The 22423-nt window shown below is 37.7% G+C and overlaps 2 protein-coding genes across 2 annotated transcripts in view; both read left to right on the plus strand.

The window, feature by feature from the left end:
- PDE11A (phosphodiesterase 11A) overlaps positions 1-7199 on the plus strand; it is a 172310-nt gene extending 165111 nt beyond the window's left edge. Inside the window, exon 20 of the mRNA XM_058189722.1 lies at positions 3611-7199. Coding sequence (XP_058045705.1) covers positions 3611-3754 — 144 coding nt within the window. The 3' untranslated portion in view covers positions 3755-7199. The remainder of the gene's footprint in view (positions 1-3610) is intronic.
- A 2652-nt stretch (positions 7200-9851) lies between these two features.
- IFT70B (intraflagellar transport 70B) lies at positions 9852-14149 on the plus strand. Its single transcript, XM_058189697.1, has one exon. It carries the CDS (start codon positions 10788-10790, stop codon positions 13050-13052), a length of 2265 nt encoding a protein of 754 aa, XP_058045680.1. The 5' UTR covers positions 9852-10787; the 3' UTR covers positions 13053-14149.
- Positions 14150-22423: the final 8274 nt, after the last annotated feature.

Genomic DNA, 22423 nt, shown 5'->3' on the forward strand with positions numbered 1-22423 from the left:
TTTGATTTCTGTGGAACTTTCACATGCTAATACCTGTTGCCCCTTTAAAGTTTTCCTTGTCACCTAGTTCCTTCTTGATGAGATTTTAGAACAGCAGTAAATTAAATAGTTTTGAAGAAAATTAAGCAAAATTTATAGAGTACATCTGTTACTATTATAATAGTATAATAGTCACTTAATGTACAGAAGCAATACATTTCTATAAATCTTAGAATAACAAAACCAAGAAGTAGTTACCCAGTGGAAAGGCTTGCCTTCAGAAGTTGTGGGTATTCCAACCTGGAGGCTTTTAAGAAGAGATTGGACAGTCATTTGTCTGAAATATTATAGGGTCTCCTGCTTGAGGAAGGAGTTGGACTAGAAGATCTCTAAAGTCCCTTCCAACTCTGTAATTCTGTTAAGTGCCACAATCAAATGTTTTTGGCAAGAGCTTAGTCTTCAGCATCTTCTAGAAGGTGGCTATGATATGGGCAGATGTATTGAATATGGCTGCATGGTTGAGCAGATTTGGGGAGGCTTTCAAAATCCGACTAACCTAACTAATCCAACAATTGGGAGACCCTTGTAAAGAGTTGATCTCACCACAATGAAATAATCCCTCTGAGCATTTTGCCCCTTAAATTCCTGAAAATGGGGAACAGTCGTATGCTGTTCTCTGCAGGATTGACCTCTGTAGGTTCTTGCTGATCTCTACGTTCTCGTAGATTATTATATAGTACAGGAAGAATTAAAATTTTTAAAGGTGTGTAAGATACTTTGTGCACAAACTTTATCATATATACAACTAAATAATATACAAATATTGCAAAAAAAGTCCCAAGAGTCAAAGCAGCACTTAATTTTTGTATGCATGCTAGAAATAATGCCTTGTTAACAATAATTTCTAATTATGCTTTCCAAATGATGGTCAGCAGGAATACATTTGAAAAATTGCAATGGTATATTGTATTCTTAAAAAACAGTTGTTGTGACATTTTCAGTAATGTCCATTACATATTAGATTTTGGAGACTGAGCCAGACCAAAACTTTCCAAGTTGTTATATAAATAACTGTTTAAGGGGAATACATAGGATAGAAAAAGTCTCCGCAAAGGACTTCTCTATAACTGGTAGAACAGGACCTGTTATGTGTGGAATGAAGTGTTAAAAGGTACAAGGTCACAGCTGTACCAAAGTTAAAAGATTTAAGTGGCCCAGTAAATAAATTGGTAAATTGATTTAAATGTGAAAAGGTGCTAAAGAAGTAATTTAGTAAATGTCAAAGGAATCTGCAGGGAGGAGAGAAATGTGGCGCTTTTGAGATAATTTCCCAGAAGTTTTATAAAAAGGAGTTGATTGCAGTGATTTAGTAAACAAAAAAACCCCAAAAATATATAGTAATCAAAAGATTTTTAAAATTACTGGTATATCTCAGGCTGTGTATTTTGTATCTAGGAACCCCAGATTAATGCTTTAGTAGCCAAATTATTTTTAAAGGCTAATTTCTACAAGATGTATAGCAGGATGCTTAATTAAAACACACAAATAGAGTTTAAATATCAAAAGAGCTTCTGAATAAGGACATTTTATGCCTTGCACATAAAATCTACCCTTTTGAGGTATTTCTAACCCAAATGCCATCTAATTCAAGTGTATATGAAATGGTGGTATTTTAATAACGTTACATCATTATCTTATCACTGTTCTGTACAATTAATTTCTTGTAGTCTTCTTATAACTGAAAATCAACTATCTCCTTCATTTTTTTGAATTCACTTTTAATAGCCAAGAGCAATAATGATGTTGGGTTAACTAACAATTATGTCTTACAATTATAATCAATATACAAATACACTTCACTAGAAACAGGCTAATATGCTAATTAACCATATAAAAGCATATAAACTACTAAAGTAGTTACTTTACTACTTTAGTAAGTTATATTTAGAAAGAATATTACACAAGATAAAAGCCAAGTACAACCACATTTTTTCATAAACAATATGGATTTCCCATTGGTTTTCTCTTTAAATTGTGATCTCTCTCACAATTTGTTCCAGAATATTTCGGAATCCCATAGTAGCAGGTTTTGTTGGTGTGCAGAAAGCCATTTCATTAGAATAGAATAGAATAGAATAGAATAGAATAGAATAGAATAGAATAGAATAGAATAGAATAGAATAGAATTTTTTATTGGCCAAGTGTGATTGGACACACAAGAAATTTGTCTTGGTGCATATGCTCTAAGCATACATAAAAGATACGTTCACCAAGAATCATAAGGTATAACACTTAATGATAGTCATAGGGAATATGTACAAAATTAGTAGGATATCATCCAGTTTTTCTCAACCTTGGCAACTTTAAGATTGTTGGGCTTCAACTCCCAAAATTTCCCAGCTAACATGGTTGATAACTTTGAGAAAAACTGATTTAGACTAAGAAGGCTATCCTTTCTAACTTCTTAAACTATTTCCTATTCCTTATTTACTTGATAGGAGTCACATGCTTAACTGCTAATACAAGCCTTCCAGCATTGTAGATGCAGCTAGGTCATTTTGAATGTAAAAGTAAAAATAACTGCAGCTGGGAAATTTTTTAGAGGAAGCAAAACCCACCAGTGCTTCTTAATTTCATAGGGCTATGCAAAATATTTCAAAGAGGCAGTTTCCAAAGTCCCTGAAGCCTCAAAGGTGTCCTTGAAGACTTGGCACACCTACTTCATAAAATTTCTCTTTTTCATCTCTGCATGCATATTCACACAATGATTATTTTGTGTATTTACACATAACTGGAGACAAGTGGGGAAAGACTTTGAAAAAAACCATGCTGAGGCATTAGATGTACTTGTGTCACGTCATGTAATATAGGGCAGCCTGTAGACCCAAGTTCTCCACAGCCCCATATGATTCTGAGATTGGGCGGCTGAAATTTGACAGGACATTGCCTAAACATTGACAGTGCAGTTATAGAATTTAAAAAAAAAACTAAGGATAGGCATGAATATATAGGCCATATGTCAGGTTTACACACTCCCAAACTCCTCCTTACAAAACACCCTAAACATACTTCAGCCCTGCCACTTAAAGTAACATTTTGTTACTAGGCTTCTGTAGCCTACCAGCCAGCTAGAGAGTTACTCCATGGCCAAATACAGAACATGTTGCCCATCCTCATTTTTTACAATGATTAGAATAAGACTAAGGCTGGGGAGTCCTTGGACAAATATCTAATTAGCTTCACGGTTGGACCATCTTTGGCCAATTGCTCTCACAAAACTTATCTCTGCATTTTTGTTAAAATAAAGTGGAAAAACTCCATTCTATTGACACTCTCAGTCTCAAGATGTGATAAGAGACTAACTGCTTGTTTAGATAAGACATTTTTAATGATTGCTTTTTGTCATCTTTCACAAGGATATATTAGCTATATCCCCGTCTCCTTCAGAATTGCTTTTAATGTTTGAGAATATGTTGTGCAACAATACTGTCCATTAAATGCTCTAGAAGAAAGACTCTCCCAAGGAGTCTGTGAGCAAACACTAAACCAAGCAAATATTCCATTTTATCTAAACTGGAACCAACATCTTAACTAATAATTCACAATTGCTTCTTTTGTGTTTTCTCTTCAGGCCTTAGTGAAACTGAATGGAAAACTGAAGCCTATGCTGGACTCTGTGGTGGCCAACAGAAAAAAATGGGAGGAATTGCACCTGAAAAGATTGCTTTCCCAGACAACATCCAACTTAGCCATGTCTCCGGAGAGCATAAAATAAGTCTACGTCTGTTTCCTGTTCCTAGGATAAGAGAGTCAAAAGAATGCTTAACGTTTCGTCTCACAGTACTTAATTAATAATATAAGGCAGGCAAGAACATATGTAATGTCAGTGAAAACCCTCTGGCTGGCCAGGCCTTAGCTTTTCCTACAGGCCAAGACTTGATCTGAGGAGAGAATCTACAGGGAGACGGTTGGGTTCTTTCAGTAATCTGGAAAGCTTGGCTGAGTCCGGATCTTGTCAGCTTCTTTCAGCAACTCTTAAGAAAATTGGCAAATATAGTCACAAAGGATTCATATAAGTGGAACTCATGGTTCAGTAAAATTAATAAAAGTGAGCTGTGGCTAATTTTAAAGAAAATACTGAAGCATTTTCAAGAGACTCTGAAAAAAGGGAGAATTTTTGTAAAAATATTTTGAGATTGCACCTTTCCAGCTTTTATTAGTATGAATGGTTATTCCTGCGCTTGTGAAATTTGTCTTTTTACACCTTTTATGTTCTATTTGGTTTATTCAGCGAAGCCTGCTTTATATTCTGAAGAAATATGTTTTTTTTACAACAAGCCTCGTAGGATTCAACAGGGCTTTTAGAATTGTCTCTCTTTGCTGTATTTAAAAGGGAGGGAAAATGAACTTTATTACATTTAAAAAGACAAACCTGCTCTGGCTTCCTTGTTTTCATATTAGCAACCCAATTTGAATTGCTCTGCAGGCAGAAGCTTATATAAAGGTAAAAGTCTGCATGATTCTTTTAGAATTCTGTAATAATTTCATTTTTAAAGCTGCTTTGCACATCTAAGAAGAGAATCAGTGGTATATCAAGAAAACTGTCTAACAAAAACAAAACCTTGCCTTGGGTAGAGAACTTGCACTATAGGATATGAACGTAGCTTTCTAGTACATTTTCAGAAAATTATTATTTTTAAGTCTAATATGACACTCGATGATAATATGAAAAGAGCAATGACTACCTCTGCTTTTTCTAGCTATTTTCTTATACGTTAATCTGTCTTAGCTTAGAAATTAAGTCACCATTGCATGTGCTCCTATTATTATTATTATTTTTTGCATGTTGGCAATCCTTGATTTATAAAATATCCCACAGAGATGTCTGCAGTTGAAATGAACTCACTTCTGCTAATGAAACATCAAATTTATTTCAGCACTGGCATGGCAAGTTACTGGATTTCTATTCCCTAATGAGGTGTGGAATTACATCTATATTCCATTCTCATTGCCAGTGTGGTCTATAGATAAATTGTGCTTGCCCCAGGAAGGATGTTGTACACATGTCCAACCACAACCCAGTCAACACTTACTGAAAAGGTTTGTGAGCTGAGAACACCTGAGTCCAAACAATTTGCATGTTTAACATGATAGCCTTTGTCATATGAATTGGCATGTTAGTTAGGATTATTCTGGGTTACTGACACTTCCCAAAGTGCAGGAACAAAGGGTCTGAGGAAAATGGCTGGTTATAATTTCTGCTACCTTATTAAACCCCTGCCAAAGATCATTTGGAAGTAAAAGATCTCTAGCTACTCAGAAGAATCCTTACAGAAGAAGGTGTTTGTAAAAGCAGTATTATTGCTTCCCTTTCAGAACTTGCAGAATTTAGATCGCACAAAAGACTGGATTTCTAAAGGAAAAAAAGTGGAAAAAAATACAACGCTATCAGAAATCTGGCAAAGTGCCTGGCTTAAATCAATTTATGAGAGCAGTTGAAACAATGATGAATAAAAGCATAGTAGAGAATCAGAATTTTATATAATTCTTTAACAGCAAAGGATCATGGTTGGGATGAAAAAAGCACTCTCCTGAATTTACAGGAATAATTTTAAGGCAGAAGAGTCACAATTCCCATCTCCGCATTTGCTGTACAACTGAATCACTTGGTTTGAGGTTGGTAGGAGCTTGATAGTGAAAGCTGGGGTGCTCAGAGGGATCCTTTTATCATTTCCTTGTATCTGAAAGGCTTCCCATTCAATATCCAGCAGATTCTGAATGTCATCAGAGAGGTTCTGCGTCGAGTGCGAAAGGAAGGGGAGAATTTACGTCAACTGCAACTGTAGCATTTTATTATTTAGCAGAAATAAGTGGCCCAACATAATTATTTTAGGGGACCTACTCAAGGGCACTAAGGTGTGATCATGTACCCAATTTCAACAGTGGAAATGAGCTACTTCTGTTAGTGTAGACAAACCTCTGGCTCTGCCAAGCCCTGCTACAGGATGGGAAACCCAACACCTTCCATAAATTGTAAGATACAACCACCATGGTCTTGCAGCTGATTGAGCTGTGGTCCAAACACCACATTGCTTAGAACAGCTTTGCTGGCTGAGGGACTCTGGGAGTTGAAGTCCACAAGTCTTAAAGGGACCAAGGTTGGAGACCCCTGGCTTAGAATGTAAAATGTGGCAAGGCTCTCCAACATTTCTCAAAGGTAGAAAAAAGAAGCGGATGAGCCTGAGAGCTGGATGGAAAAACATTTGACTTGATATTCTCTTTCACTATGGTTTAGGACTTCCAACCTTGAACATTTCATAGATAGACAGGAAGGAAATGGTTCTGCAAAGGTTCTTTTTCATTTCCTCACTCAGGAAACCTAGAGTATAGTTAGGGAAGGGTAATCTCTATCTATGCCTTTTCTTTTAATTCAAATCACATTGCTAACGGCTTAATTACAACGATGTTCTCTTCTCCTCTTTCTCTCCATATCTCATTTCATAGCTCCTGGAAGTTCATTAAATGCTTGTCAAGCTTCTGCGGGAATTTTAAAACATTGTTTTTTCTTAATACGGCAAACTTTATTGAGTTTCTCCGAGTGAATAGAAATGAAGTCTTTTAGCCTAAAGTTAAATATATTGTTGTAATGGAATTTTTGCAATTACACCCATCAAGATTTAGGCAGGAAACCATTTAAATGCTGTGAATCCCTCACTAATTTGCTAAGGAAAGCTACAAGCAAGAGATCCGATAGCTGCTTTACAGGAGTTATATCTCAGAACAATGATTAAGGGAAATATTTTCCTTAACCTCATATAAATTACAGTGCAGATTTATTGAACGCTAATGTATAGGTAAAACACTGAGGATAGATGTTAGAGGGTGAAGCCTGTCACTATTTACTTTTTTAACTAAAATGAAAGCATTCACCAAAATAGGATCTGTCACAATGCAAAAGGACTTCCAATGTGAAATGTTTTCAAATATTTTTTGATTCCAAACATGCATACAAAAAATATTTGGTAAATATGCCTTTCCCAATCAGGAAACTATACAGACATATATACATGTACATATATATGAAACTGCATAAAGAAATAGGGATTCACATTTTTAAAATATATATATAAAATGCATGAAATTAAAGAAATTAATTAAATTAAAATACTAAATTAAAGTACTAAGAAATGTTTGTGATACCGACCTATCCCAGATGTGGACTGAACTATATATACAATGGAGGGTATTTTCTGTGGCATAAATAGAGCAGATGAAATCATTTGCCTTTAAAATATATTATACATCTACTATAAATTTGTTACTTTTCAGTTAGGCAAAAGCTGGTATAATCATGAAAAAGTGGCTTCTCTCGGACTCGGAATGTAGTAATCTTGGCACTTTGAATGCTGCAAATGCATGCTGAGCTGTATTATACATATTTATTAAATTTAGAATTTGAGTCACCTGACTCAAACAAATGCAAGATTGTCTTGAAAAACACTTCAAATAGAATATAATTTTAATGGAAAAACTAGTTTTTCCCTTTATAAGGAATTAATTCTGATTCTCTAGGAGGTACTCTAGATATCTGCCGTCTTCTACATAAATATCTTAAGCACAAGATTCAGAAAGCAGATTATCTATTAAATCACCCATTTTGAAATTGTAGTAGCATTTTGTATTTCTAGGAACATATGACAAACCATCTGAATCCTAAATATAATTTATTTTTATTTTTTTTTACATTTATATCCCGCCCTTCTCCGAAGACTCAGGGCGGCTTACAGTGTGTAAGGCAATAGTCTCATTCTATTTGTATATTTACAAAGTCAACTTATTGCCCCCCCCAACAATCTGGGTCCTAATATGATCTCTACAACACTTTATCATATTAATGACATACGTGGATCCCATCACTAGACCTGATCCATTTTTAAAAGCTTTCTCCCAACCTTGGTATTAGTACTATTCACTTTGATGAAGTCTTCTGGAGAAGTTGAAAGCTTTTCCGTTCTGTGACAGTTTCAGTCAGTTATAATGCAAAGGTTACCCCACTCTTAATATTTTAGAGGAACATGTTACTCTGTATGTTACAATACAAGATGATGGAACTTCTTAATTCTTTTTCCAGAGGGAATAGGACACATAAGGAAAGGGAAGATCTATGTTATTGTCTAAAATAAATACTTGTAGTCTTTTAACTTGTGTTATTCCTCCACCACTTTTCTCTTTTTCCTTAGTAATAAATAAAAAGGTGGGATGGCATGCTTGGAATTTGTCTGAGACTTATTTATGTAATATGTGCTTTATGGCAAAAGACAGATACCATGATTGACTGGGGGTTGCTGGCAGCTCCATAAAGCTTTCCTGAATTTTGATACGATGCACTGCGAAGTGTGACATAATTTATAGCACGTAACCTCCAGCTTCCTCCAAGGTTGAGCGTTCCCTTGTTTCCTCTGCTTTTTATTGGCTTCAACACATCGTTGCCCATGGCAACAGCAGTGGCAGTGAAGGGAATGCAGAACCATTGCAAGCTGACATACACTTGAGGCCCTAACAATGTCAACCATCCATCACAGACTTATTTGTAATTGCCTCCATCTATTTCCCATGTCTCGTGCTATCTTTTCTATTGTGGCTCAAAATTCAAAAACTTGCTGACTAATATTGTGGTTCCAGTGCTCCCCAGTATTTCCATTCCCTTCCCCCAATTCCAACACAACTTCTCCTTACCATTAATGCATTTAGACATAGAGAAGCATCTCCTCCTGTTCAAAAATTTAAACAAACTACCGTGACATGGATATGGAGGTGATGGTAAATTGTCCCAGTGGTCCTTGCAGAATCTTCTTTTAAAAGCTTAAAGCTCCTCTTAATTTCATAAAAGTAAAGAATCTCCTACTGCTTCAGTTCAGTTTGGAGAATACTTCTAGGTAGGTAGCTCCTAACGTTACCTACCCCAACACATTCTGTAATATTTTGTATTTTCTTCCTAAACATAATGCTTTGGGTTTCTAATGGAGACTATCTGATGGAAATGGCCTTTCTTTGGATTCCTGTAAAACTGTTGTGGAAGGCAGAACAACAGCATGAGAAAATTAAAACCATTCCAGAAATCTGAACCCCAACTTACACTAAAGAGTTTTTTCCCCCAAATGAATCCATAAATTGTTGGCCATAAAATGATGCATGTGAAATTTTACTATGAGGGAAATATAGGTCACATCTGGAAAACTCCAAATGAGGAAGGTTGAATTGCACTGTGTTTTACATTAGACATGGGCACTAATGTTTAAAACACTTTTATTATTGACGATGTACCATAATGATTTCTAAATAGAGAGAGATGGACAAAATTTAACATTTAAAACAATTTTTGCAATTTTATTCAAAAAATCATGTAGGAGAGTTGCCTGAACAATTGTTGACATATATTCCAACACTACCCCCGATGCAGCCCATAAATACTTATTTGGCCATAAAACGGAAATTGCCAGCCAAACCTACTAAGCATTATTACTATTAGCAGAAGAAGAAAATGAGAAACTACATTGAACATTCTGATAGGTTGCAATACATCCTTGGTTATGGTTCACTAAAAAAATATTCAACAAGTGTCTGATAAAAACAAGCGTACGTGGTATTTTAAAAAGTTGATATTAATATAACTAGGTAAATGCTTTAATGATTTATACATTGTAAAAATGAAAAGCCTTCAAAATATTTGTATATAATTTATGTGGAAGATTTTAAGATTTCATTAACAATTCACTATTATTTCTATCAATCAAATTGTATTCTGCCCATTTGTGTTTCATAAAGGCAGAAGCTATCATATATTTTATCTTTTTCAAAAAAAATCTTCAAAATTAGCGGTAGTATTTGATTCAAGATCATTCGAGTTTTATGATTCAAATTTTAAAGAAAGAATCTGTAGTCATCATAACCCTAGTTTGTGCAAATACAAACAAAAGAAATTGTATAAATGAACAGAAGATTGGGTTCTCTTTCCATATCCTACCCAACCTGCAAACCGAATTGGCGTATTTTTAATTGAAATCAGAATAAAAAACATGTCATTTATAATAAAGAGGGAGTTGAATTATATGGAAAAAAAATTATTATTTTGAATATTTGAATATGCCAATTCATATTCTTTAGAGGAAAGTTAAATTGAAGCATATGTCAATTATAATAAAGGGAGAGTTGAATTATATGAAAAAAAATAATTATACATTTGAATATGCCACTGCATAGTCTTTAGAGGAAAGATAATTGTTCTTACAAGACAACCTTAAAGTTGAACCACTCCTATTCGTTTTAAAATTCGTGATGCACGAATTCCTTCTGTATCCAATCACACTTGGCCAATAAAAAATTCTATTCTGTTCTAAAAGGGGAGAGGGGGGAGAGCACGTCTTTGTTTTAGCGGGATGTGAAGGTCATTGAGCGGGATAGAAGCGGCATCCGAGGGACAAAGGAACCTTGCGACATCAACTTCGCTAGCGCCAAAATCCTTTGCTCCACCCAGTAATTGAAAGCACAGGCGCTTGACTCCCGTTGCAGTCCGCTTCCCTTTGAGATTTCGGAAATGGCGAATTTGGCTTCAAACCTCCGCAGAAGGAAAGGAAAAACGCAACGCGTCTAAACCTGCGAACGCCCACTTAGCCATTCTAGGCACCCGGCCACGCCCCTGACCTGGAACGCGCGGCAACAGACGCCGGACGCCCAAGTTCCAGACGAGAACTACATCCCCCACAATGCTTCGCGGCAAGGGAAAACGAGAGCCGCGCGACTAACGGGCGATGTGGTCCGCATGGTCAATCCTTTTGGGATCCCCATCTCTTTCCCATCTCGTTCCCTCTTTACCATCCTCTTTCCAGGGTCGTAGCGACCCAACGGGAAACCGAATACGAAACGGCTCATTTCCCCAGGACGATCACCACCGTCACTTTTACAAGTGGGGGCAGTTGCGGGCCGCGGGCTCTCGGTCGCCTTCCGCTTCCGGTGGAGGGGTGTTGCCTAGGCAACGTTGTTTACAGGCCGCCGGAAGCTGGGTCAGGATGGCCACCGGCATGGCCTCTATCGCCGACGGGGAGTTCACGGCGGCTATTTACGGACTGATCCGAGCCGGGCGGTTTGCGGAGGCGGTGGGGATCTTGAGTAGCGAGTTGCAGAGGAGCTGCCGGTCGCGGGCCGGCCTGTCGCTGCTCGGCTACTGCTACTACCAGCTGCAGGATTTCCCGGCGGCGGCCGAATGCTACGAGCAGCTGGGGCTCCTGCATCCCGAACTCCACGAGTACCGGCTGTATCACGCGCAGGCGCTCTACAAGGCCGGGCTTTATGGCGAGGCCCTGCGCGCCGCCGCCCCGCTGCTCGACGTGGCGCCCTTCCAGAGCCGAGCCCTGCGCCTCCAGGCGGCGGCCCACTATGCCCAGGGCGACCTCTCCAGCGCCAAGGCCCTGGTGGAGCTGCAGCTGGCAGCCGCCACCGAAGGCAGCCCCGGCGGCCCCGAGGACCCTTCCGAGCTGCCCGATGCGGAGGTGAACATGGGCTGCCTGCTCTACCGCGAAGGGCAGCACGAGGAAGCCTGTGGCAAGTTCGCCTCTGCCATGCAAGTGCTGGGCTACTGCCCGGAGCTGTCCTACAACATGGCCCTGTGCTGTTACGCTGCCAAGCAATACGCCCCTGCTCTGAAGCATATTGCCGACATCATTGAACGGGGCATGCAGCAGCACCCGGAGCTGAGTGTGGGGACCAATACGGAAGGCCTCGACGTCCGCAGCGTGGGCAATACGTTGCTCTTGCATCGGACAGCCCTGGTGGAGGCCTTCAATCTCAAAGCTGCCATTGAGTACCAGCTGTGCAACCTGCAGGCAGCTCAGGAGGCCCTAACAGATATGCCCCCTCGGTCTGAGGAGGAACTGGACCCCGTCACTTTGCACAACCAGGCTCTGATGAATATGGACAGAAGAGCCACAGAAGGCTTTGAGAAACTTCAGTTCCTTCTGCAGCAGAACCCTTGCCCCCCAGAGACATTTGGGAATTTGCTGCTTCTGTACTGCAAGTATCAGTACTATGATCTGGCTGCGGATGTGCTGGCTGAGAATGCTCACTTGACGTACAAACTTCTCACTCCTTATTTGTACAACTACTTGGATGCTATGATCACCTGCCAAACAGCCCCCGATGAGGCATTTCATAAGCTTGATGAACTGGCAGGGGCTCTAACGGAGCAGCTCAGGAAATTGACCAAGGAGGTGCAGGAGTCTAGGAAAAATCGAGATGACGACGCTCTGAGGAAAGCTGTGAATGAGTATGATGAGACCCTGGAGAAATATGTTCCTGTCTTTATGGCCCAGGCCAAGATTTATTGGGACATGGAGAACTATCCCATGCTGGAAAAAATGTTCCATAAGTCAGTAGACTTCTGCAAGGATCATGAAGTGTGGAAACTGAATGTGGCTCATGTACTGTTCATGCAAGAGAACAAATACAAAGAGGCAATTGGTTTTTATGAGCCCATTGTAAAAAAACACTATGACAACATCCTTCAAGTTAGTGCCATTGTTTTGGCTAACCTATGTGTTTCTTATATTATGACTAGTCAAAATGAAGAAGCAGAGGAGCTGATGAGAAAAATAGAAAAAGAAGAAGAACAGCTTTCTTACCATGAACCTGAGAAAAAGATCTACCATCTCTGTATTGTCAATCTAGTTATTGGGACTCTTTACTGTGCCAAAGGAAATTTTGATTTTGGCATTTCTAGAGTGATTAAGAGTTTAGAACCATATAACAAAAAGCTGGGTACAGATACTTGGTATTATGCCAAAAGATGTTTCTTGTCACTTCTAGAAAATATGTGTAAGCATGTGATCATGGTGCGAGACAGTGTCATTCAAGAATGCATCCAGTTTCTTGAGCACTGTGAAGTGTATGGCCGAAATATCCCAGCAGTAATAGAACAGCCACTTGAGGAAGAGAAGATGCACAGTGGGAAGAACACGGTTACTTATGAAGCTAGGCAGCTGAGGGCACTGATGTATGAAGTTATTGGGTGGAATAAGTAGCTGCCATAGCATTTATATTCAAAATGGCCCAGGTCAAAAGATCACTGAAAAGTGGTGATGTAATACAGTTCTGTTGTAAAAGTTCCACAGGAATTTGAATTAACTTGGAATTATCAGGCAGCACTTTTCATCCTTTAAAAATATTTTTATTAAATGAGCTTCCTTGTCAAATGTATGATAGATATATTTGACAAAAGTAGAAACATTTTTAAAATTGTAGTGTGCTGTCCAATAAGCACTATAAAATGAATATGAGGTGGTGGATAATATATCTTATATATACTATATTTTTCAAGAAGTTATTTAACCACAATATTTCATTTTATTCAGGTTTGTAAGTAGCTCTTTAAAAAAACCAAAAGTACCTTTCAAACAAGTATTCTTTGGAAGTTGAAATTGTCAACCTAAGTCAAATTTGCTAAATTTGGTAAGGGCAGAAAATTATCTTTGAAAGATGTCAAGCTTTTGAACATTTTAACTTTTATTGTATGTATGTTAATGCTTTCATGGTAATGGGAGCTTTGAATAAGTGGTCTTTCAGGTCCTAGTTTAAAGCAATAACAAGTTTTTTTTCAAGTAACATGATTTAAATTTTACCAGTACAAACATGGAAACAAATGCAATATGTATTTTCCCAAAATACTCTGTAATGTTCAGTGGAACTTGATTGTGTGTGCAGGGAAAGTAAAAACAGATGCAGGAGGTACTAAGTAACTGCATTTATCTACAAAACATTTTCCTTCCAAATTTACCAACACTATATTTCCCACTAGATGCATCATATAGTCCAGCAGGGCTCATTTCAAGGCAAAGTACCATTAGTTGTTATTCCTTTCTTTAGAGGTAGAAATATTTGCTACATATTCCAGTTATGGAGTTTACTATAGCCCTAGAGACCATGTCAAGCCTACATAATTTCTCATAGGGTTCAGCCTGTGTCTTCTGTTTTAAGATTACAGGTATGATTAAAGTCCAATCGTATAATGTCAGCATAAAACACCTAATCTCCTTTTCTGTCTTCCTTTGCCAGACGAAAAGTTCTAAAGAACTCAAAACAACTATGCACCATTTTGCCAGTCTGAATAAAAGTTATTGGTACTGTGGATTTTGTATTTTCTTTATTCATTCAAATTCAAGATGAAGCTGAACATTATTACCATTGAACAGCAGCTTGGAAATCACCCTGATCGTTCAACATGCTAAACATGGCTTAGTATACCTGTATGGTAGTGTATGTGAATGTGCTCCAAGTGACACAGTAAACAGGTTACCTCTAACTTACTGATCTCCCTCTCTCTTGAATGAAATAGAATAGAATAGAATTTATTGGCCAAGTGTGATTGGACACACAAGGAATTTGTTTTGGTGCATATGCTTTCAGTGTACATAAAAGAAAAAGAAAAAAAATACCTTCATCAAGGTACAACATTTACAACACAAATGATGGTCATAGGGTACAATTTAACCCTTAATGATAGCAACAAAAAGTTACAGTCATAAGTGGAAAGAGATTGGTGATGGAAACGATCCCAGTAACCTTTGAGTAAACTAGCAAACCAGTAACCTTTGAGCAAACTAGCATGTATATGATGTTTGAGTGGCACACTGGACTGATAAAGGCAAACTAAGTGATAACACATCACGGTTGAGTGTATGTTTAAAACATCCCTAAACCATCCCTCAACCACTTACAAGCTGCATTTGTCCAATAATGATAAGGCTTAGAGGTCAGATGGAGTAAGGCCTTGTGGGGTCATTATATGTTTGAAACCAATTGACTTACAGTATTTAATTGGTACCAACATCATTTGAAGCCATCATATATTAAATGTTTGCACAATTTCAGGAAATGTCTCATGGAATCCAACCTTATTCTATATGGAAGAGAGCAATAGAAAGTAAAATATATTTCAAATTTACAGGGGAATTGTATATTGTTCAATGTAAACAGGATGACCTTTATTGAAGGTTTTTAAAAGTCACTCCATATTATAGGGGACAGAGTGCAAGCTGTGGGCAATGATACAAGGAGATAGAAGAGCTTTGCTTAATATTCACTGAATGCTTTCTGTAAAAGTCAGTGGGCATTAAAAAAAATCCTGGGCATATTTGTGGGGGTTCAAATGTTGAAATTTCTTGAAGCAATATGGTGCACAATAAATATATCTTTATTATGTTATCCATGGCTGATTTTGCTATGATGGTCATTGGCTCTGGACATTTCCATTTTAAAATCATCTTTAATAATTCCATGGCCAGTGTTATCTTTTGGTATCTAATGCTCTCGTCCGTGTTTTTAATGCAAGGAGCCATAGTATTGAACACCTTCAAAGGAAACTGCGGTGAGGAAGATATTTTCAGACTTTGTGTCGTCCTCATCCCTTCTGAACGGCATTGCATGTTGCAACTGCAGAAAGAAACACTTCTTCCCTATAACCTCTGTTGTTACCTAACGTCATCCTGATAATGATTAAGCAGCATCTATAAAGGTGTCATGCCCCTGTGCAGCAAGCCCCGCCCCTTGGGGCAACCATGTGATGGCACAACATAAATACAAAAGGGTCAGAGCTTGCACTGCAATATTGTGAAGCTGCTTTCATCGGTCTGAACCACCTTTGCCCTCTTGGGGGATGCTGCATTGTTAGAAATAGATTAAAGAGTAGCATATAAAACAATGGCAAACACAGATGGTGTAATCTTATACTGCAGTCTTATGTTCACCTATTCAAAGAGCACATGGTGTGTATATTTTCAAACTTCACAGAGTGTAATCCTAGTCCAGAAATGGTAATCTAGTATCCACCAAATGTTATTGGAGTTCAATTTCTATTAGATCCAAGCATAATAAGCTAATGAGAAAAACCTGTCTGGAAGTAAATCCCATTCCTTAATTGGATTTACTCTTTAGTAGCCATGTCTAGGTGTGCCCTGAGATAAATAGTTTTAAATATTTAAATCAAACATGCATTTTTCCTGAATAATTAAAATAATCCAAACAGGAAATGAATCACCATTTTTATTAATTTTCTTAGGTATATTACGGTATCGTCTATGGTAGCTTTTTTAAACTGCCGCTTCACCTGAACTTGTATAGGTATGATAAACTACCGGTTCGCCCGAACCAGTGCGAATCAGTAGCGTTTCACCCCTGCCTCCAACCCACCTCTATGCTTCTATAGCACGCTTCATTAGGCTTCTGAGTCCAACTCTATAAAATGGCAGGTAGGGGCATCTGTTAGGGAGGGCGGTCAAAAAGACACGATGATGGGTACTACTACATGATCGAAGCCCAGCCTTTGTTGAGCAATGTGTTGCATGTATGTCAAAGCCTCTGTGGCTCAGACTGGTAAGACAGTCTGTTATTAACAGCAGCTGCCTGCAATTACTGCAGGTTCAAGCCCCACCAGGTCCAAGGTTGACTCAGCTTTCCATCCTTTATAAGGTGGGTAAAATGAGGACCCAGATTGTTGGGGGCAATAAGTTGACTTTGTATATAATATACAAATGGATGAAGACTATTGCTTAACACATTGTAAGCCGCCCTGAGTCTTCGGAGAAGGGCGGGGTATAAATTCAAATAATAATAATAATAATAATAATATGAGAATAACTCCACTTAACTGAATAACCTAATAAGTGCTACAGAACATTCATAGTTGGCAATAAAATTAATATTGACATGAATAGATAGTTAAAATGTCAATGAACTTCAGAGGATAGATATGAAAATTGATAAATTTTATTATCATAACTACATTATTTCATTATTATACTTCATTGTATATATTGTAAACCAGTTGAACTGATTCAACTGGAATTCATACATACATTATTGCTTTAAGATGATTTTACATGTATGAATTATGTATGTATGTATGTATATATCTCCAAGACTTTCTGTATCTACCGTATGCTTTTCTTGGTTTCCTGATTTTCAGCTTTATCACCAGATTTTTACTTCTATTTTTTTGCTGAATACATGGAATAAAATTCCAAAGCAATGGGCATAACTTATACAATAACCTTCAATTGTCTGATACTTTGGCAGTTGTATTTTCAATATTTAAAGCTGCCAGCTGTTGGGGAAAAAGTGCAATTTTGATTCTCATTCTCATCAAAATTTGGAAGAATCTTAGACTGAAAATTGTAGATAAATCATTTTTCCCTCCTCTCATTCTCTTGACATATTATATACAATTTCTTTTGATATGGATTAAAAAGGTTTAAAAGAATATTCTATAGGTAGGTATGAATCATGATAGCTAAATGTGAAAATGGCACACTGTACTTCTGAATACTGGATGAGGAAGGCAAACTGCAATAGTATTTTATTATCTGGACAGCTCTTCTAAACTTCCTTGATGGCTTTGGCTAGCTACAGCATCTACTTCCAAGAGCAAGTGTGAGACCGTAAACAGCTTACTCAAAAGCCAAAACTGAATACTACACAACAAGAGATCCATGGATCTTGAACATCAAAGCATTCCTTCAAACCTATATTTGCTGCTATATCATCCATTGTATAGAAGGCAAACCAACAAGTGAATGGCTCAGAACCACATGCTGAGTACACGGCAGGGGTAGCTTTAAGCACTGTTTTCTTTTCCATTCCTTTCCTCTCTTTTAAATGTATTCCTGTCCCTCTTTAAGCCTGCCTCCATGACTCTATCCTCCATCAATCCAAGTTGGGATTGCAAGTAACCCAGTTTTCTTTCAGGTCAGACGAAGCAGGAAGTCAACACTGCAAATCCTAAGAGAGTGGTGGTGATGGATCTGTCATGCTATGGCTTGGAAAACTTCTAAAAGAAAATATTTGAAAAGTCATCTGATTCCTTTGCTCGCAGCAGAGAGGTGCTGTGAATAGTAAAGCAGAGGTCAGAAGACTCTCATGCTCATCCATAGCATCACCTCTTTGGTGTAAGAGAGGGACATTTGGAATTTGATTCAAATACCATTATAAAAAAAGATCAAGGTCTTTTCCTTCTCAACCTCAGATTTTCCTTCTACTTTTAAGAATACCACCGTCTTTTGATCTGACATTTCCTAGATATTAATTATACTATCACTGAAGTATCATAGAGATACTTCAGAACTTAAACTTCCTTGTCACCACATTGAGTAGCAAGGCACCTAAAGACTTCTCATTCATGGCATGTCTTTACCAAGACTGTATGTTACAAAATGTGTGTGAGTGTATCTTTGAGTCAATTTTGACTCTTGGCCAGAGGTGGGTTTCAGCAGGTTCTGACCAGTTCTGGAGAACCGATAGCAGAAATTTTGAGTAGTTTGGAGAACCGGTAGTAAAAATTCTGACTGGCCCTGCCCCCTTCTATTCTTTGCCTCCCGAGTCCCAGCTGATCAGGAGGGAATGGAGATTTTACAGTATCCTTTCCATGCCATGCCCACCAAGCCACGCCACGCCCACCAAGCCACACCCTCAGAACCAGTAGTAAAAATTTTTAAAGCCACCACTGCTCCTGGCAACACCTGGACTTATCCCTGCAGTTTTCTTGGCAAGGTTTTTTGAAAGTGACTTGCCTTGCCTGCTTTCTGGGACCAAGAAAAACAACGACTGACCCACGTTCACCCAGCTGGCTTAGTGCCTAAGGTGGCATTAGAACTCACAGTCTCTCTCTTTCTAGACCAATGTCTTAATCACTGCACCAGACTAACTCTCTTCCATATGTTACGAAATACATGGATTTTATAAAGATATAGAAAGGATGTATACATGAGACCCAGTTTGGCCTAATGGTGAAGGCACCAGGCTAGAAAGCAAGAGAGACTATAAATGCAAGTCCCACCTTAGCCATGAAAGCCAGTTGGGTGAGTTTGGAAAGTCACTCTCTCTCAACCCAACCCACCTCACAGGGTTGTTCTTGTGGGGAAAATAGGAGAACCAAGTTATGTTGGGTGTGTTCATTGCCTTGTAAATAATAAACGTGGGCTATATGCAGTGGTGGGATTCAGCCAGTTCGCACCACTTCAAGAGAACCGGTTGTTAACTTTCTGAGCAAATTTGGCAAACTGGTTGTTGGAAGAAATTATTAGGGCAGAGAACTGGTTGTTAAATTACTTGAATCCCACTACTGGCTATATGTAAATTAAAATGTGTATTACCTGGATTCATGCACCACAGATTTTTGCTTCGTTTTTAATGCTTAATGTATGAGGCACTTTTTTGGTGCCTATGGTACTTTTGGAGGCATATATTTTAATGAATAGTATATTCAATACTTGGATAAAGATCTGGGTAAGGTTTTTTTTCTTTATTTAAGAAAAAAAATCATATTTGAGAAAATTAGGAAGGACATTAAAATAACAAAAAGAAGAAGAAAATTTATCCAATTTACACTATTTCAAATCCAGGGTCCTTTAGGTTAAGCTACAAATATTTAAAGAAAAATCAATTTAGCAATTAAAAGCATGAAAATCAGTAAATTCAAGACCCCAACCTGTATAAAACAGTGTGTTATATGTAGGAGCATCTACAGAGGATCAACAATATTAAAATACCATACATGAACAGGTAATCAAAGCCTTGCCCCTCTTAACATGTGGCACATGTAGTTCACATGTAAAAAAGGGTGGGATTTCAACTGCATAGTCACACCTGCTATTTTGACGTCAGCCCCACCTGCAGATGCCAATATTAAACTGTGACCCCCAACAGCAGTAATAATTTAATCAGATGTTTTCTTTGGCATAAACAGAAACTTGTGCTGCCAATATTTGTTTTTTAAAATTACATTTATTCAGAAAACATGTTTTTTAAGTACATTGAAATGATCTGCATCCTTTCTAGTTCTACAGCTCTATTCATTCAAAGATTAAAGAGAAGAAAAATAGGGAAAAGTGGAAAAGAAATTTTAAAAAAAATAGAAAAGGAGGAAAAAGGTTACAAAATAATAATAAATGACTTCCAATCTCCATGGTCTACCATTTATAATCATCAATCTGTAAATCACCAGTTCATTTTTTTTCCAGGAAAAAGTGTATAGGGGGTCTCTAATCATAAATAAATGTGAACTATACTAAACACTACCCAGAATAACTTGTTTAAGATGGGCATGCATGCAAATTGAATGAATAGATGAGGAAATAAAGAAGTTTCTCTAAGCAAGCAAGTTAACTTTGCCATTGCATATTGTGTAACTTTACCACAATTTATGATTTTAAGAATTCTTGCAATTGGCTTTGTGGAAAATTCACGAAGAACATTCCCCCGCTCTCTCTCTCCTAACATGCTCAGATATGGGTAGAGATACCCCTTCCCCACATATATGTGCTGTGAAGAAGCTGTGTCTGAGAGCTGACTACCCTCTTCAAGGAATCCTATGGCATTCTGTGTTTCCATAGAAACCAAATGATGAATGGGACTCTGTTAGCACATTAATTTTATAAATTCACTGCATTATCTCCTCAGCCTGTGGATATAATGCAGTGGAGTAAGTAGAAATCATGGCCAGGAGAAATTTTGGCCCTCTTCCACTGGTGCATCGGTTGTAGCCAGTCTTGGAAAGGGATACCTTAGCAGTCAAGACCTAATACCTCATGGTTAGACTATTGCAATTCATTCTTGAAAGGTTTGTCCCTAAAGACCACTCAGAATGGCAACTGTTTGTCTGCTTAAAAAGTGAGAATGGATATAATAACCGTCTTATACCTCTAATTGTGAGGGCCTATTCACTACCAATTTGGTTCTATATGTAATTCAAGATGCTGGTTATTACCTATAAACCTATAAACCTTAAATCCAGGGTCATTTTAGAATCATCTACGCTCCATGTAGAATCCGCCTCCCAAATGTTGCTACAGAACATTCATAGTTGGCAATAAAATTAATATTGACATGAATAGATAGTTAAAATGTCAATGAACTTCAGAGGATAGATATGAAAATTGATAAATTTTATTATCATAACTACATTATTTCATTATTATACTTCATTGTATATATTGTAAACCAGTTGAACTGATTCAACTGGAATTCATACATACATTATTGCTTTAAGATGATTTTACATGTATGAATTATGTATGTATGTATGTATATATCTCCAAGACTTTCTGTATCTACCGTATGCTTTTCTTGGTTTCCTGATTTTCAGCTTTATCACCAGATTTTTACTTCTATTTTTTTGCTGAATACATGGAATAAAATTCCAAAGCAATGGGCATAACTTATACAATAACCTTCAATTGTCTGATACTTTGGCAGTTGTATTTTCAATATTTAAAGCTGCCAGCTGTTGGGGGAAAAAGTGCAATTTTGATTCTCATTCTCATCAAAAATTTGGAAGAATCTTAGACTGAAAATTGTAGATAAATCATTTTTCCCTCCTCTCATTCTCTTGACATATTATATACAATTTCTTTTGATATGGATTAAAAAGGTTTAAAAGAATATTCTATAGGTAGGTATGAATCATGATAGCTAAATGTGAAAATGGCACACTGTACTTCTGAATACTGGATGAGGAAGGCAAACTGCAATAGTATTTTATTATCTGGACAGCTCTTCTAAACTTCCTTGATGGCTTTGGCTAGCTACAGCATCTACTTCCAAGAGCAAGTGTGAGACCGTAAACAGCTTACTCAAAAGCCAAAACTGAATACTACACAACAAGAGATCCATGGATCTTGAACATCAAAGCATTCCTTCAAACCTATATTTGCTGCTATATCATCCATTGTATAGAAGGCAAACCAACAAGTGAATGGCTCAGAACCACATGCTGAGTACACGGCAGGGGTAGCTTTAAGCACTGTTTTCTTTTCCATTCCTTTCCTCTCTTTTAAATGTATTCCTGTCCCTCTTTAAGCCTGCCTCCATGACTCTATCCTCCATCAATCCAAGTTGGGATTGCAAGTAACCCAGTTTTCTTTCAGGTCAGACGAAGCAGGAAGTCAACACTGCAAATCCTAAGAGAGTGGTGGTGATGGATCTGTCATGCTATGGCTTGGAAAACTTCTAAAAGAAAATATTTGAAAAGTCATCTGATTCCTTTGCTCGCAGCAGAGAGGTGCTGTGAATAGTAAAGCAGAGGTCAGAAGACTCTCATGCTCATCCATAGCATCACCTCTTTGGTGTAAGAGAGGGACATTTGGAATTTGATTCAAATACCATTATAAAAAAAGATCAAGGTCTTTTCCTTCTCAACCTCAGATTTTCCTTCTACTTTTAAGAATACCACCGTCTTTTGATCTGACATTTCCTAGATATTAATTATACTATCACTGAAGTATCATAGAGATACTTCAGAACTTAAACTTCCTTGTCACCACATTGAGTAGCAAGGCACCTAAAGACTTCTCATTCATGGCATGTCTTTACCAAGACTGTATGTTACAAAATGTGTGTGAGTGTA

Source organism: Ahaetulla prasina, chromosome 1 (assembly GCF_028640845.1).
Source record: "Ahaetulla prasina isolate Xishuangbanna chromosome 1, ASM2864084v1, whole genome shotgun sequence".
In the NCBI taxonomy this organism is placed as follows: domain Eukaryota; kingdom Metazoa; phylum Chordata; class Lepidosauria; order Squamata; family Colubridae; genus Ahaetulla; species Ahaetulla prasina.

Excerpts from the sequence above, each read along its gene's own strand:
- IFT70B (XM_058189697.1), top strand. The coding sequence starts at position 10,788 with ATGTGGTCCGCATGGTCAATCCTTTTGGGATCCCCATCTCTTTCCCAT.